The 15,642-nt window shown below is 49.4% G+C and overlaps 1 protein-coding gene across 3 annotated transcripts in view; it reads right to left on the bottom strand.

The window, feature by feature from the left end:
- Window positions 1–7,324: 7,324 nt before the first annotated feature.
- Window positions 7,325–15,642, bottom strand: part of Igf2bp1 (insulin like growth factor 2 mRNA binding protein 1) — a 42,283-nt gene continuing 33,965 nt past the window's right edge. The window contains exons 9-15 of one of the 3 annotated variants that reach the window (XM_032912619.1): window positions 15,349–15,484; window positions 12,803–12,925; window positions 12,360–12,479; window positions 11,571–11,645; window positions 10,700–10,831; window positions 10,332–10,445; window positions 7,325–7,794 (exon numbers count right to left, since the gene is read on the bottom strand). In XM_032912619.1, coding sequence (XP_032768510.1) covers window positions 7,702–7,794; window positions 10,332–10,445; window positions 10,700–10,831; window positions 11,571–11,645; window positions 12,360–12,479; window positions 12,803–12,925; window positions 15,349–15,484 — 793 coding nt within the window. In that variant the 3' untranslated portion in view covers window positions 7,325–7,701. The remainder of the gene's footprint in view (window positions 7,795–10,331; window positions 10,446–10,699; window positions 10,832–11,570; window positions 11,646–12,359; window positions 12,480–12,802; window positions 12,926–15,348; window positions 15,485–15,642) is intronic. The other 2 variants (XM_032912620.1, XM_032912621.1) reach the window with 2 other exon arrangements.

Here is a 15,642-nt window from a genome sequence, read left to right as displayed (position 1 = left end):
TTGTAGACCAGGCTGTCTTCAAACTCTGCCTGCCTCTGCCTCCCAAATGCTGGGGTCATCATCAGGCCTGGCCACTTTTTTTTTTTTTTAAGGTTTATTTATTATGTATACAGAGTAGTGTTCTGCCAGTATATGTGACTACAGGCCAGAAGAGGACATTGGATCTCATTACAGATGGATGTGAGCCACCATGTGGTCGCTGGGAATTGAACTCAGGACCTCTGGAAGACCAGTCAGTGTTCTTAACCACTGAGCCATCTCTCCAGCCCCACTTCTCACTTTTTAAGCTTGGATTTAATTCAAAATGTAAGAAGCCAAGACCTGGCCAGGTGTGGTATTACACACGTGGGATGCCAACACTAACGACTAAGGCAGACGGTTTAAGGCCATCCTGGATGAGAGTCAGGTGTGGTTGGTGGAGGAGCACCTGTAACCCAGCACTGGAGAGGCAGAGGTAGCAGGATCAATAAAATTCGAGACCAACGCTGTCTACACAGCAGGTTCCAGAACTATTCCGACTGTCTCAAAGGGGCCAGAACGGCCGGGTGAAGGTCCTTATTCCTGTAATGGATATGCCTCGTCTCATCCTGCCCTTTGCAGAATTGTCCACAAATGTGCCAGGAAGTGTCACGCTGCAATAGGAAGTGAGCAGTAGATCTTGAAGAACCCAGAAAAGGCTAACCTACCTTCCGGGCCAAATCTATGGCTCCCACAAAGTCAAGCCAACTCCCCTGCTTGGGTGGCCTCAAGGCCCTCTCACGGAAAATGGGTTGGGAACCACTGAATTTCATGTGCTAGGTGACCGAAGGGCCCAGAAACCAGTCCAGGGAGTAAAAAAATGGATTTGGAGCTATATGCTATGAACGGCAATGTATTTTGTTGGGGTTGGCCAAACAAGAAACTGTGGTAAGAACAAGGGGAAGGAACCAGAGGACTCGCTGACAACGGTGCTGAGAGAGCATGAGAAACCCTTCAGCAGACAACAATGCAGGACCAGGTTCAAAACATAAAGGAAATGGATGCTGGGCGGGTTTGCTCGCATCCGGAACCTGGCCATCAGAAGCCAAGCACTGGAGACTAAGGCAGGTGATTGAAGGTTTGAGGCCAGCCTGGGCTACACAGTGAGCCTGGACCTCAAAAGTCCAAGTGGGGGGAGCCAAGCTTGACGAAGGTTACCTCTTACTACATGAACTAGTCATTAGCTACTTTTACTCCTGTAAGCCATGACGTAAGAATTTAGTATTTTATACCTACCGTTCTAGGTCATCAACGCATGCTGGCAGAGCCGAGCAGCTCCGTATGACAAGGGAGCAGAGGTGAGGGAACATGTGCTCTCTCTGAGCTTCCTGTTTTTAATCCCAGCCCGAACCTGGGGGAAGGGGGAGAGGGTCAGGGCAGCCCTCTGGGACCCTCAGGCACACCCAGGGTCACACCCTCTCCTTCCCAGCACAGCCCTCTCGTCATTCTGAGCACCCCACCTCCCCACCTCCCAGAAGCACAGACACACTCAGTTTTCAATATAAGTTTCCTTTTATTTTGAGACTGCAAACAGTGGAATGAAATTGCTTTGTGGCTGAAACAACTTTCACCGGGAAGGGGCCCGGAGTGCTCATCCATCCAAAAATCAAACTTGCCAAGTCTGAGCCAGCTGCCCCTCCCCCAGTTCAAGAACAGAGACGGGTGGGAGGGCGGCTCAATCTAATTCAGAGCTGTGATGGCTGGCAGAGTTCTGGTAAAATACAGTTCCAAAGTCGTCACGATTACAGATTCTAACAGTCACAAGCAGCAGTCATCCAATCCCTCCCAGATTTCCACTCAGAAAAATGAAGTCCTCACTGGAAGCCATGTCTTAGGACTGTCAATCAATCCATTCTGCCTTAGGGGAGCGGGCTCTTTTGATTTAACTCTGGTTTCAGAGACCAGAATCAAGATTCTGAAGAGAAGGGAGACTTCCAAATGGTGGTAGGAGATATTTATTCATCATGCAAATTTATAATCTACTTAAATTCATTTCAAATGAGCTTACAAGGGTCACATAAAACTGTATTCGCTGGTAGGTCTCACTGGCAGCCCTGGGGTGAGATGTGCCGAGGGGCTCACTGGGAGATCAGTACCCTCTCAGACTGCCAAAGAGGGAAACACGAATGGGAAACAGCACAGGAAATTAATCCCATGGTCACTGGAAATTGTCTCCCTCCTTTAAAAGAAAAAAAATTTTTTTTGGTTTTTAATTTTTTTAAAGATTTTTTGGAAAGTTTTAAGGTAATATTTTTTTCCTTTGGAAAAAGAAACCTTTGCCCCCCCTAACCTAAGCAAGTGGAGTTGTTGCTACCTAACTTCTCTATATTGTTCTGCTAAGAGGTAGATAAAAACAAAAGTGAAACGGGCTTCTAGAAGGAGGTCCTTTAGAGGGAGAGGAGGGGGCTAGGTCGCCCAGTGGTGGACCCCGACTAGAGGAGGCCTGAGTGAGCCTGGTGACTGGGCCAGGCCCCAGGGCAAAGGATCCTGCTCCATCTCAGAGCCAACTCCCCCCAGACCCCTACCGCCAAGGGGACTCAGTGGAGGCAGAGGATCTTCAAGAAACCCTGTTGAAGAGGCCCTGGTTCCAAACCTAGGAGCTGACTGTGGGATTCCAGGACAGCCCTGGAACTCCCTTCCAGACAGCTCTCTAAGGGAGGAGCCCATTCCTTTCCTCACTGGCTGGTCCATCCAAGCTAAAGCAGGCGGGAGGAGACAAGCTGGAGAGAAAGGGTGAGAGAGTGGGTGAGGCGAACAGAAAGGGGAATGGGGTGGGGGAAGGGGACACGGAACCCTGCCAACCCGACCAATGTGAGTGGGGATCCTGGCAGGCCTGCCCAATCCCCATGACAAACCTTGTGTGGCATAAGCCACAACTCTCTTCTGGCTGGGATTCATTCCCCTGGCCTGAGTCCCTGCCCTCATCTCCAATCTTACTGTGAGCACTGAGGTAGTTCATGCATTTATACTCGTAGCATTCACCATCTGTGATTACCAAAAACATGTGCTCTAGGAGCGTCCTGCTACTCAAGAAGAGCAAATCCTCTTCTTTTCTCAGTCCATGTTCAACCATTGGAGGGCATCAGTAGTGGTTCCACATCAGACCCTGCAGGGCCGAGGCTTTGGCCTGTCCTCCACACGTCTCAGGCACACGGCCTCTCCCATACCCTGAACCCTCACCGAGATGTATCCAAAGGAAAGAAACAAGGCGTTTCAGCTGGTATTACTCTATGTCTGAATACAAGAGAAACATTCTGCACCTAAACCATCGAGTATCTGGAAGGAAAATGGCTTTTACGTCCCCTGGCATTGATGAGGGGTTCTCTTCGATCTTCCTGCAATGTCCTGCCAAGCTGTTCCCCTTTGACTGGTTTTCCAACAAACAGGCAAAACAGTGGTGTGGTTTGAATGGCAAAGCCACTGGGATCTCCCCCAGGAGCACTTAGGAAAAGGGAAGGCGACCTCATCCCGAGAGAGGGGGAGAAGAGCTGTCTAAAGGGGGCTCAGTCAGGCTTGGCGCCCTCTGGGGCTGAGGTAGGTAGTAGCACCACTGGTTCCCAGTTTGGCAGAGGGTGTCTGGGAAGGGAGGAGGGGAAGGCACCCTTGAGAGCTAACTGAGGCCCCTCCTCACTGCCAGTCTGCCAGGCCTGAAGGGAACTCCACAGTGCCATCTCTGCAGTGGGGACAGGGGAGGAGAGCAGTTCCACAAGGAGCCCAAAAGATTCCCTCCTTCCCCAAAGTGCAACAGGGAGCCAAAGGACCCCCCTTTTTCCCTGCTCCCTAGCCCTTGGCAAGCACCACTCCCAAATCCCCCAGGAGCTTAAGAAGAGTGGTACTTGCCTTGGGTGTACAGTCTCCACGACCATCCCCCTCACAGACAGGCCTAGGAGATGTAGAAAGATGGCCGCCACTGCTTTGTCTTAGAAACAGCCTCTCAGCCTCTGTCTGTCTGTCTGTCTTTGGCACAAAGGAAAACGGACACACAGAACCAACTGGAGCATCGTGCTCCAGCAACCTCAGGGTTTTTACAAGATGTCTCCAGCCAATAGTGAGGCAGGAGCTTCCCCCAAAAGCGGAGAGCTCAGGGAGAAAATAAAAAACAGAAAGGACCGGAAAGAGTCAAAGGCCACGCAACTTCCCTGTCCTCATGTGGTTCTCTCCTACCCAGACCCCTTCCAGCAACTAAGTCCACAAACTGCAAACGGCAACCAGACCCCAGAGGGGGTTAAAGCCACTGCGGTGTAAGCGGCAGATGCAGCTTCAAAGTTAAGTCGGTCAATCAAACCATTTGGCTTTTTATGTGTTTCCAAGAATTTAAAAAATAGATCCAAGAGATGGTCCTTTCATAAAAATATGTGTGTAGTGTGCACACACACCTCTCTCTATATACACCTTAGAGCATGGAAGCAGTTTTTTAAAAGGTTGCTTTTCTCAAAACCATCCAAATCTCCCAAGTGCTTTTTGTAATAATTTGCTCTCTTACCTAGTACAGGGGATGAAAAGAAAGAGGTGACAAGCAGGGTAAGGAGCCGCCCTAAGATCTGGCCCTCAAGTCGGACAACCCGAGATAGCCAGGCTCTCCCTTCCTGCTGACTCTACCCCTAGTCCGTATGTTTGCTTTCTCTAGTAAGCCACCTTTAACTATCTCGCCGTTGGGCAAGCCCAGCGGTGAGTGGAACCTTGTCTGGTCCACTCGAGTCTTCATGTCCCTTGCCACACTTTCTGATCTCTTCTGGGAGCTCAATCAGCTACAGGAAAGGACTTGGACTGAAGGTGTGAAGGGAGCAGGTCCCCAAGGAACGGAACATTCCAACAATCTCATTCTAGGTACTGTGGGATCCCCCCATGGTCACTTGAACCGGGTATCAAAGCATGCTTGCTGCAATAAATCCATTTGAAATCACTAAATGGCCGATGTCTGAACATTGTCTGCTTTGTATGGGGACAAAGCACATAGAGCCAGGTGGGAAGCTTAATTCTATTGGCCTGTTACCATCCTAAAGACTTTGTTTCTCTCTTTGGACGACATGGTTGGAGCCTATGAGGGGCTGTGATGGGGAGTAAGTGGGAAGACCCTGTCCCAATCAGACAACATTCCCCCTTCCCCTCTTGGCTACACACCACTCTAAAACCAAGAATATCCTAACAGGTCCACTTTTAGAATCAACCAGATCAACCTAAAGAAGACAGGGAGATGGGGAGGGCAGTTACTGAGGATCTGCTGGCCTTGCGGTCTATGCAGAATGACACAGACTAAGAACAGCAAGGTGGGGTGGGAATGAAACAATAACCAAAAAATAAACAGGAAAAGCACTGTAGTGACAAACCAGGTGGCCTGACGGTGACAGGGTGGCCTTGTCTTTCTCCCATAAACGGAGTGTTGGCTCCCCTATTTTTTAAAGAAATACAGATTTCCTTAAAACAGTACATTTTTCAGTTATTATTTCTTTCCTCGATAAAACGGAGGCAACATCATAAATCAACAGCACCGCTGGGGGGAAAGCCCAGCTAAGATACTGTCTCACCAGAGCGGGGGAGGGGTACCCATAGGCCATTCGCTTAGTGGACATGGCTGTTTGGCCTCCAAGGGTTCAAGCCCTGCTAGATCTCAAATCCTACCCATAGGTCAGAGATTAGAACCCACGGAGGACCTGGGCCCCTTGGGGTTTTCCACTCCACCACGGCCTCCTCCCCTGGATCCAGCCCCCAACCCCCACCTTTCCCCACAGGGCCTGTTCTCCACAGAGCTCCTAGAGTTACTGGCTCATGTTTTAAGAAATTATGAAACATAACTTTCTCATTTTTTCTTTTCATTAAAAAAATAAAATATTCAAGACTATCAGCTTCTCTTTTGCTTCGCTTTTCTTTTTTTTTTTTTATATAAAATATCAGCAAGCCGCAAAAAAAAATATTTAAAAAAGAAAGAAAGAAAAGAAAATTAGAAACCAGGATTTAGGGAACAAAAAACCATTGCTGAGGTAACGTCACACCTTGAGGTAGTTTACTTCGCACAGCACTGCCTGACTCCGCCCACACGTCACGGTAGCTTTGTCACTGTTGTTCTTGCAATGTCAGGAAGCGGGGACCTCCGAGCACAGGCTTCTCTACCTGCAGAGGCCCCCCTTTCTTCCCAGCACACTTAATGGTTCTGTCCAGGGTAAGCTAAAGTGCGCCACCTGGCTAACATGCATACAATCAGTACAGCATGGAGGGGAGGCCTCGCCTCACTTAAGATGGCCACTGTCCTCCATAATTCCCAGCAGGATCTCACTGAGCCTGGTAAATTAATAAATTAAGTGTGTTCACCCCTTTTGTGCACAATGCGGCTGGTGCTCCAGGTTTGTGTTCAGGCACGCCCTTCCTAATGACAATGACAACTCACGAAGGCATAAGCAGTCAGTTAAATACTCCTCTAGATAAAAACAGAAGCAACATTCTCCAATTTACTAAGCTTGCCAGATGACGGACCTTTAAGCTTCATCGAGAGCTCAGGGTTGGGTCGTAGTCCGACCACCACAAGGGAACAGTGCCGTGGTGGGGACACACCGCAACGCCGGCCTCAGCCCTTGTAAGAGCACATGGGCGGAGCGAGAGCACCTTTGGGCCACTCAACTCCTCCTCAGACTACCAAAGGGAGCTCACACCCTTTCCCAGAGCTCATATATCCCATCATTAAAATAGACTTTAAAAAAAATACAAAATCCGCCTGAGAGAACGGTGGGAGTCAGGGCCGTGGTCAGCCCTACCCTGCTAAGCATGCGGCACCACTCCCGGGTACCGGGGCACCATGCAGGACCCACAGGGTTACAGGGGTAAATGAGGTGGGGAAGCCGCAGCTGGCCGGGAGAAATTCCTGTTGTGCCAATTTTTCAAAATCTGCAAGAGCTCAGCCACAAAGGCATGCTATTTTTTCTTCTTTGTGATGCCAAGGATGGAACCCAGGGCCTCATCCATGTTGGGCAAGCACCCTGACCACTGAGCTCTATCCTTAGCCTCGGACTCCTTTTAAACGTGGATCAGTCCATATTTCAATTATTAACTCTCTCCTTTATATCTTGCTGTTCCCAGTGGTTGGTTAAGGAAGAACCAGAATTAAACTATCCAGGGCCGCTGTTCTCCAGAGTTAACATTGTAAACAAAGCTGTGTTCTAGCCCTCCTGCCCTCCTGCACCCCACAGCAACACAGCTAAAACAGTGACACAGGAAGAGGTGAGGTCAAGACATTAAGAATGGGAGGGATCTTCATGAATTGGCCAAGAAGGCAGAAGGTCAGAAAGATCTGGGGGGTTTAAGAAACAAACCGTCCTTTGAGGTTTTATAAAACCTGAAGGAAATTTTATTTCTCTTCCCCACTGGGATCTGACCCATCCTTCTGATGGAGGTTGGAGAGCTTCCTCAAGACAATCCACGTTTAAAAGCAACCCAAGCTACAACTGCAATGGTGACATTCCAGGGGGTAGGCGGGCTGCGGCCAGCGGGCTGAATTGGGGGCGAGAGATCAGGATTCCTCACTGGAACATTTTTCTCAAGACAGTGTGCAAACCTGATCTCCAGCCAGACCCAAACGCCCTGATTCCCACTCATTCTCAGGCCTGCTAGGAGGAGCACAACGGCCCTCCACCCGCCCTCCAGTCCTGTGTTCCGCCTGCTGATCTGGAGCCAATGGGACAGGAAAGGGCGGGGTCACTTCCTTCGTGCCTGGGCCTGGTTGCTCTGTCCCTTCTGGTGCTGCTGCTTCACTTGAGCCAGGATGTCTCGGATCTTCCGCTGCGCCATCTGCGTTCAGAACAGGCAGGTGAGGATTTCCACAGGGAGAGGAGCTTAGCATACCAACAACAGAAATGGCATTTGCAGCTCAATAGACTATTAAATAGAGGGAAACCTGAGTAAGGGTGTGTATGTCCATCGGTCCATCTGTCTGTCCATCCGTCAATTCAAGGGAGAGTTACCACTGTGACACGCTAATGAAGCTAAAATGGGAGGGCGGTTCCTAGGACTAAGGACATTTCATGGTAACCCATTCATAAATTAGAAGGTACTACTTCAGGGACTATGGAGAGAAACTGTGCAGGCAAGAGAGTAAAATGCCGGATCACGGATGGGGTAGCTGGCAGGGACGGAACAATCAGCTCCCCATGAAATGGATGAAGCACCACTTTCTTTTAATAGCTTCCACTTTCTTCTAAGAAGGAAAGCTTCTCAAAAATTCCTTCCATTGCTCAGTAGTTAGGAGCACTAGCTGCTCATTCAGGGACCTTGGTGCTTATCCCAGCTCCTACATGGGAGCCAACAACTGTTAACGCCTTTCCAGAAAGGCTCAGTGCCGTTTTCCGCCTTCTGGGGGTACACAGACGTACATGCCAGCAAAACACACATTCACATTTTTACAAAAATCTCAAAGTTTCTTCCCACTGGTTATAGGGGCACATCTCTGCAGCTGAGAGGCAGAGGCAGATGGACCTGAGTTAGAGACCAGCTTGATCTAGGTAGCCAGTTCCACATCAGGGCTACACAGTGAGATCTTTTCAAGTTTCCCCAGGAGTAAGAATGAAGTGTTAGATGCAAAATCAACTAACTGCAAAGTGGGCTCCACATGGAAGATTTTCCTAACCATTGCCTTCCCACAGACAGAGTACTCCACTGAAAAGAAAACTGGTCCGTCCATAAGCACTGCCTGAGTTGGACCGAGAGCGGTGACGTCTCACATGATCTCAATGTGGGAGATAAAGACAGGACTGCCCAAGAGTTGAGGCCAGTTCAAGCTACAGAGTGAATCTGTCTTGTCTCACACGCATACATGCACACACACAAAAGGAGAAGGAGGGGAAAGATCTCATTGGCTTTGTTGAGTTTTTTTTAAAAACATAGATTTCCACCAACTCCTTTTTCTGAACAACCAAAATAATGTCTGCACCACACCTAGTACTGTGCAAACTGGGCCTGCGATTCATCCTGACAAGCCTCATGTCATCCACTTGAATAATGGGGCTCTTTGGGGTGTAACTGAGTTAAGAGGCACAAAGCCCGTGAGACAGCGCTGAGTCTTTCATAATCATAAATCTTTGCTATCGTCCCCGAGGCTCTCACTTCCTCAAAGATCCTTAAGAGGCAGTTAGTTACCAATACCAGGTGAGAGAGCAGAGGCTGTGTGGCCTGAGTTGAAGGCATTTATTCTTGCCCTAATTGCTCAAGCAGCCCCTGGAGGCCACAGCACAGTGAAAACTAGAGATGTAACACCGTGGAAATGTTTGGGGGCTGGGGAAAGCCCTTTTGTCAACCTTTTCTGCCCCTTGCTGAGGGTCAACAAAATTTGAACATGAGATTGACTCCCTTTCCTGTGACTTCATAGTCAGTGACAAACATAGAAAGCTAGGTATGGGGCTGGAGAGATGGCTCAGCGGTTAAGAGCACTGACTGCTCTTCCAGAGGTCCTGAGTTCAATTCCCAGCAACCACATGGTGGCTCACAACTATCTGTAATGGGATCCAACACCCTCTTAGGTGTGTCTGAAGACAGCAACAGTGTACTCGTATAAATAAAATAAATAAAAAAAGACCTTTAAAAAAAAAAAGAAGGGGTTGGGGATTTAACTCAGTGGTAGAGCACTTGCCTAGGAAGCGCCAGGCCCTGGGTTCGGTCCCCAGCTCTGAAAAAAAGAAAAAAAAAAAAAAAAAAAAAAAAGAAAAAGAAAGCCAGGTATGGTGGCACACATGTGAGCCCAGTTGTCAGGAGGCGGAATCGGATGGATTACTGAGTGGAAAGTGAGCCTCATCTAGATGCTGAGTTCCTGGGAGGGCAGAGGATGAACAGGGCCCCCTTCCAGGACCAAAGCTGAATGCTAACTTCCTATCCAGTTTAAAAGGGGTCCAGGATAACCATAGAGATTATGAAGATATTGCATACACAGTCATTAATATCATACATAAACTTCTTTGAATTATGATTTGCAGTTGTCTCTCTGCCGCCCTGTCAGCACTGGAGACTGCGTTTAGGTTTAGTGGTAAACATTTTTCCCTCACTCTGGTCAGTTTCTCTGTGATGCCTCAGACCAGGCTGGCCTTGAACTGAAGAGATCCACCTGTCTGTCGCCTGAGTGTTGTACACCCCAGAGTGGTAAACACTTTACCCACAGAACCACTTTGAAGTCTAAAAGGGAACAACACATCTTTACAACCTGAACAAGACCAACCCAGCCGAGAGCAGGGGAGGTCATAATGGGTCCTGTGCAAGTCACACCGACCAACCTTAAGAGCCCTCATTTCTCTGCTACTGACTCCTGAGTCCTGTGGTACATAGGGGAGCACGGCACATACCTGGCTGGCATAGAAATGTCCGATGATCTTAACAATGACTTGGTCGTTCTCGTCTGGGGTCTGGTCTCTCGGCACGACCACCTCGGCTGCGGTCAAGTTCTGCAGCTCATTCACCTAGGGGTGGGACGCAAGAGCGCTCAGCGTGCCAGCAACAACTGTGCATGGGGGACGAGGCACCTCAGCTGCAGAGCGTCAGCTTAGCACAGATCAGGCCCTGGGCTCAATACGTAGCACCACAGCAAGAAAATAAAGACCACGGTAGAAGTGGAGGGTGGGTGAAAGGTGGACAATGACAGCAGGGGAGGAAAAAGCCAGACAAAGGTGTGGGTTTAGAGTCCAAGGCTTGTCTCTCAGCCCTCAGAGCTCACCGTTTTGCCGCCTTTGCCAATGACCCGGCCAGCTGCTGAAGCTGGGACCCGGATGTGGGTCTCCAGCTTTACTTCCTCCTTGGGACCAAAGAAATTCTCTTCTTTTAGTTTGCCATAGATTCTTCCCTGAGCCTAGAGAGAGGAGGTCATGGTTAAAAGTGGCCATGTATCTACATAGGAGTGTAGGCCCAGGCTCTGGTCCAGCCTTTTCTATCAAGTTAGCCAGAACTCTACCTAAGAAAACCAAGCAGCTAAAACCTCAGCGGGGAATCTTTAAGGTTCCCCTGATTACCCATAATGCTGGAGAGAGACCCTCAGATTATGACCCATGAGTAAAGGAATACCCCAGCACTACAGAGGCTTGTTCACAAGTTCAGAGTCAAATTGGGTCTGCACAGCCAGTTCTGGGCCTGCTAATCTACTGAGACCACCTCAAAGGTTACACCACACTCATACATTCTGGAATGACTTATATAGATGTGGTAATAGCTATCGCATCTCAACCATGAAAAGCATGAAATGACACGCCTTGGATGACTAGGGAGCCCCCAGCCTGTCCTCACAGAGATCAGGTGAAGCAGCACAAACAGAAAGAAGGGGCGTTGGTATCAAATGCAAACGCCTGATTTTTTCTTTCTCACATGCCTGTGTGAACCATGAGGAAGTGAGGAAGGAAGGAGGAAACGAACAGAAATTGAGCTTGGGAGCACCTGAAAAGCAGCTTTGCAGCTGGGTGTCCTGTAGAAAAGACTGGAAAATGGGACAGGAATTTGACAGGGAGCAGAAGCTGCCACATGGTTTTTCTTGCATGTGTTAAGTTCCCAACCTCAGTTCCCCTGTACCCATTGAGGAAGAACAATAGAGATCAGACCTTGAACTGAGCCTCTGGGGGTCCAGTGATGACAACCATTCGAACTTTGGAGTCAGGCGTTTCTGGTGGAGCAATCTACAAAACAGAGCTGGTCAGAGGGCGCTGCTTCCAGGAGACAGGGCATCTCAGGCCCTCTACTTCCTTCCCAGTGCCCATTCTGAGAGGGAAGAACTAAGAGCCCAAGTTCCTGTCTGCACACAAGAACTGTGGTAATGGCACAGGCGCTCGAAGGACCTGCCTCGGTGACCGGCACACAGTAGGACTGAACCAACACCAACCCCACCTGAGGGTTTTAGAAGACTGCTGCCAAGGGGCAGGGGGTTATGAGATGACTGGGGCGAGCATGCAGGGGGCTACAGCTCTTGGCGTCAGGGAGGGAACCACAAAGCTTTAAATGGAGATAAACAGCACTGGCTTCCTAAGGAGAGGCTCCTTGTTCTCCAGGATCCATGATCCAGGGTGGTTAAAGGACAACCAGCATAGATAGCATTCAGTGTGAGGCGCCACCTGCTTCCGGTGTCCTACACCAGGATGCTGACAGACTTGCCACACAAGGCAGGACACTGAAGGGACCCTTGCCAGCAGGGGTGCGGGGCTGGAATGGGGTTGGACTAGGTCTATTCTACATCGCTGCAGACGCTCACTCAGCCTGCTGTGTATGCGCATCCTGCCTCCTGTCTAGCCTGGAAACTGAGAAGCACTGAAGACACTCACAAGGGCGGGCTTCTCATTCCCAGTGTGAAGTGTGAAGGGGACTGGATTTGATAGAGACCTGGAAGAGCAAATCACCTTGATGGAGGCACTGGCGAACCGGGAGAGCTGTTTGATGTGCTGGCCCTTCTTGCCGATGATGGCACCCACAGCCTGGGCGGGGATGAACACCTGTACCATCTCCTGCTCCGGAGCCTGCTGCCAGAACAGGGGACTCCTTACCAAAGGACCAGGGAGGGAGGCAGGACCCAGGAGCCCCTCCACTCAGCTGCCATACCTTGTCCAAAAGTAACAGATGTGGGTACCTAGCTGCACCCTGGACAATAAGAGGGTGCCACGATCTCTCACCTCCAACTAAAGGGAGGTAAAACCAAGTGGGAAGCCACTCCTCCACTGGGGCTGATGCCTCAGCTGGGCTCCTCTCCTTGTAGCTGGCATTCTGGCTGCAGAGGACTCTCTTCCCTCCCTCTTGCCAATGTCCCAGACCCTCAGACTTGCGGGTAATAAGACCTTCCACCTACCATGAAGGAGCCATAGGGAGCAGCCCCAGTGACACTGCTGGGAGGAGGTGGAACGGCACTAGAAGAAGCTGGGAAGAGACCTACAGCAGCCAGGTTGAGCCCAGGGATGAGGTGAGACTGCAACTGTAGGAGAGAGGGAGGTACTGTCAGCCTGCTGAACTCTGGCATGTGGCTCTGGCCAGTGCCCCTAGAGCAGGCAGAGCTCTACAAGACTTATTTGCTTTTCTACAAAACCTGCCTGGCACTATGGAGCCATGGGTCATGGAAATGTCCTCACGGACTGAACTGGTAAGTCCTGCAGGCTCCCTAGTTATGTCTGCCACCATGCTCATAACCTGAGACTGTGCTGCCATTCGATGAGAAGCGGAGACAACGTTTCCTTTGATTCCTAGGGCCAAGGTAGTTCTGAGCCTGTAGTACTTCTGAGCCTTCCTGCTATCTCCAGTTTCCTCTAAAAGCTCAAGGTGGGGCTGGGTAAGAGGGAATAAAGCCCAGCACCAGGAGGCAGAGGCAGAGCAGAGGGTTCTGAGTCATAAGCTAGCCCGGTCTACTTAACAAGTTCTAAGTCAGCCTAGGTGACACCCTGAGACCCTGTCTCAGTGAAACGAGACGGTGACAAACAACTTTAACTTGAGATGGTAGAATGGCTCAGCAGGAACACTAGCATCCAAGGGTGAACACCAACAACGGACAAAGAATCACACGTGACCCTAAGCTCAATGGACTTTGCGGGGCCGAGACAGGATTGCTGGGTCTTGCTGTCACCCACCAAGCTCCAGATTTGGTAAAAGCCATGTCTGAATGAAATAAGAGGATGACACCCAATGTCCTCCTCGGGCCTCTACATATGCATGCCTAACCACCCATACACACACCTAACCACCCATACACACACCACCTAACCACCCATACACACACCACCCTACACCACATAACCACCCATACACACACCACCTAACCACCCATACACACACCTACCACATACACACACCTAACCACACATACACACACCTAACCCCCCACATACACACACCTAACCATACATACACACACCACCTAACCACCCATACACACACCTAACCACCCACACACACACCTAACCCACATACACACACCTAACCACCCACATACACACACCTAACCATACATACACACACCACCTAACCACCCATACACACACCTAATCACCCATACACACATCTAATCACCCATACACACACTTAACCACCCATACACACACCACCCATACACACACCACCTAACCACCCATACACACACCACCTAACCACCCATACACACACCTAACCACACATACACACCTCTAACCACCCATACACACACCACCTAACCACCCATACACACACCACCTAACCACCCACCTAACCACCCATACACACACCTAACCACCCATACACACACCTAACCACCCATACACACACCTAACCACACATACACCTAACCACCCATACACACACCTAACCACACATACACACACCTAACCACCCACATACACCTAACCACACATACACACACTTAATCACCCATACACACACCTAACCACCCATACATACATACCTATCCACACATACACATTAAGAAAAGAAAGAAAAGGGCTGGAGAGATGGCTCAGTGGTTAAGAGCACTGACTGCTCTTCCAGAGGTCCTGAGTTCAAATTCCAACAATCACATCGTATTTCATAGCCATCTGTAATGAGATCTAATGCCCTCTTCTGTTGTGTCTGAAGTGTACTCATATACATAAAATAAATAAATAAATAAATCTTAAAAAAAAAAAAAAAAAAAATCCTCAAAGTAACACATGCCTATAAGTCCAGCGCTTGGGAGGCTAAGGTAGCATTGAATTCTGTTCTAGACTACATAGTACAGTACTGTCTCAGTTAAAGTTAAAGTTGTGACCCTTCTGTCTACTATAGTATACAAGTTTTACTAGGTGAAATCATATAGATCACAGATTGGCTAAAGTACAGAATCTATGAGACCCAGGACTCTGCCTCCAGCCCAGCAGCCACATGATGAGCCCCGTGAGTAAAAACACTAGCCCATTCCAACAACAGACAGTCTGCCTGCAATGTGCAAGACTCCAGACTTGATCCCCACCACCACCACCACCACCAAAAAACAAATTTAAATGAGTTAAATCCAGAAGCACAAACTGAGGAGCTGGAAATGCAGCTCAGTGGTTAAGGGCACTGGCTACTCTTCCAAAGGACTCCACAGGTTCAATTTCAAGCACCTACAACCATCTATAATTTTAGTTCTGGAGAGTCCAGTGCCCTCTTCTGGCCTTGGCAAGAACCTGGGATACACAGTGTCCTGAGATACACACAGGCAAAACATGCACAAACATAAAACAAGTAAATTTTTAAATAAAAGTGATTCTGCAAGGCTGTGCTGGTCACCCTGCCTGCTGCCACCCTTACTGAGGTCAGAGAAGGGTGCAAGAGGAGCTTGGGATGTAGCTCAGAGCTATCTCCAAGGCCTAGACTCAACTCCAGCAACACATGAAGAAGGTGCCTCTCACTCACGCTCATGGCAGCCACGTCATTCTCGTAAGCCTCTCGAACTTTCTTCATGATCTCCTGCTCAGCCCTGCAGCAGTTCTCAATGGCCCCCTTCACAGTTATGGTCCTTTCAGGGTTATAGAGCGTGAGATCCTGGAGCCTGGCAAGAAAGCAGGACAGTGTCAAGCAGTGGGCAGTGCAGGATGAGAACCAGACCCCAGCTAGGAACAAAGCCAAAGACCAACTGAGGACAGGCCCAGCATTCCTAAAAAATGCCTAACTTCTGGCCAGTGGCCCTTTCTCCAGCTTTCAGGTAAC

Source organism: Rattus rattus, chromosome 9 (genome assembly GCF_011064425.1).
Source record: "Rattus rattus isolate New Zealand chromosome 9, Rrattus_CSIRO_v1, whole genome shotgun sequence".
Taxonomy (NCBI): Eukaryota; Metazoa; Chordata; class Mammalia; order Rodentia; family Muridae; genus Rattus; species Rattus rattus.
This window is presented reverse-complemented; position numbering and strand designations above follow the sequence as displayed.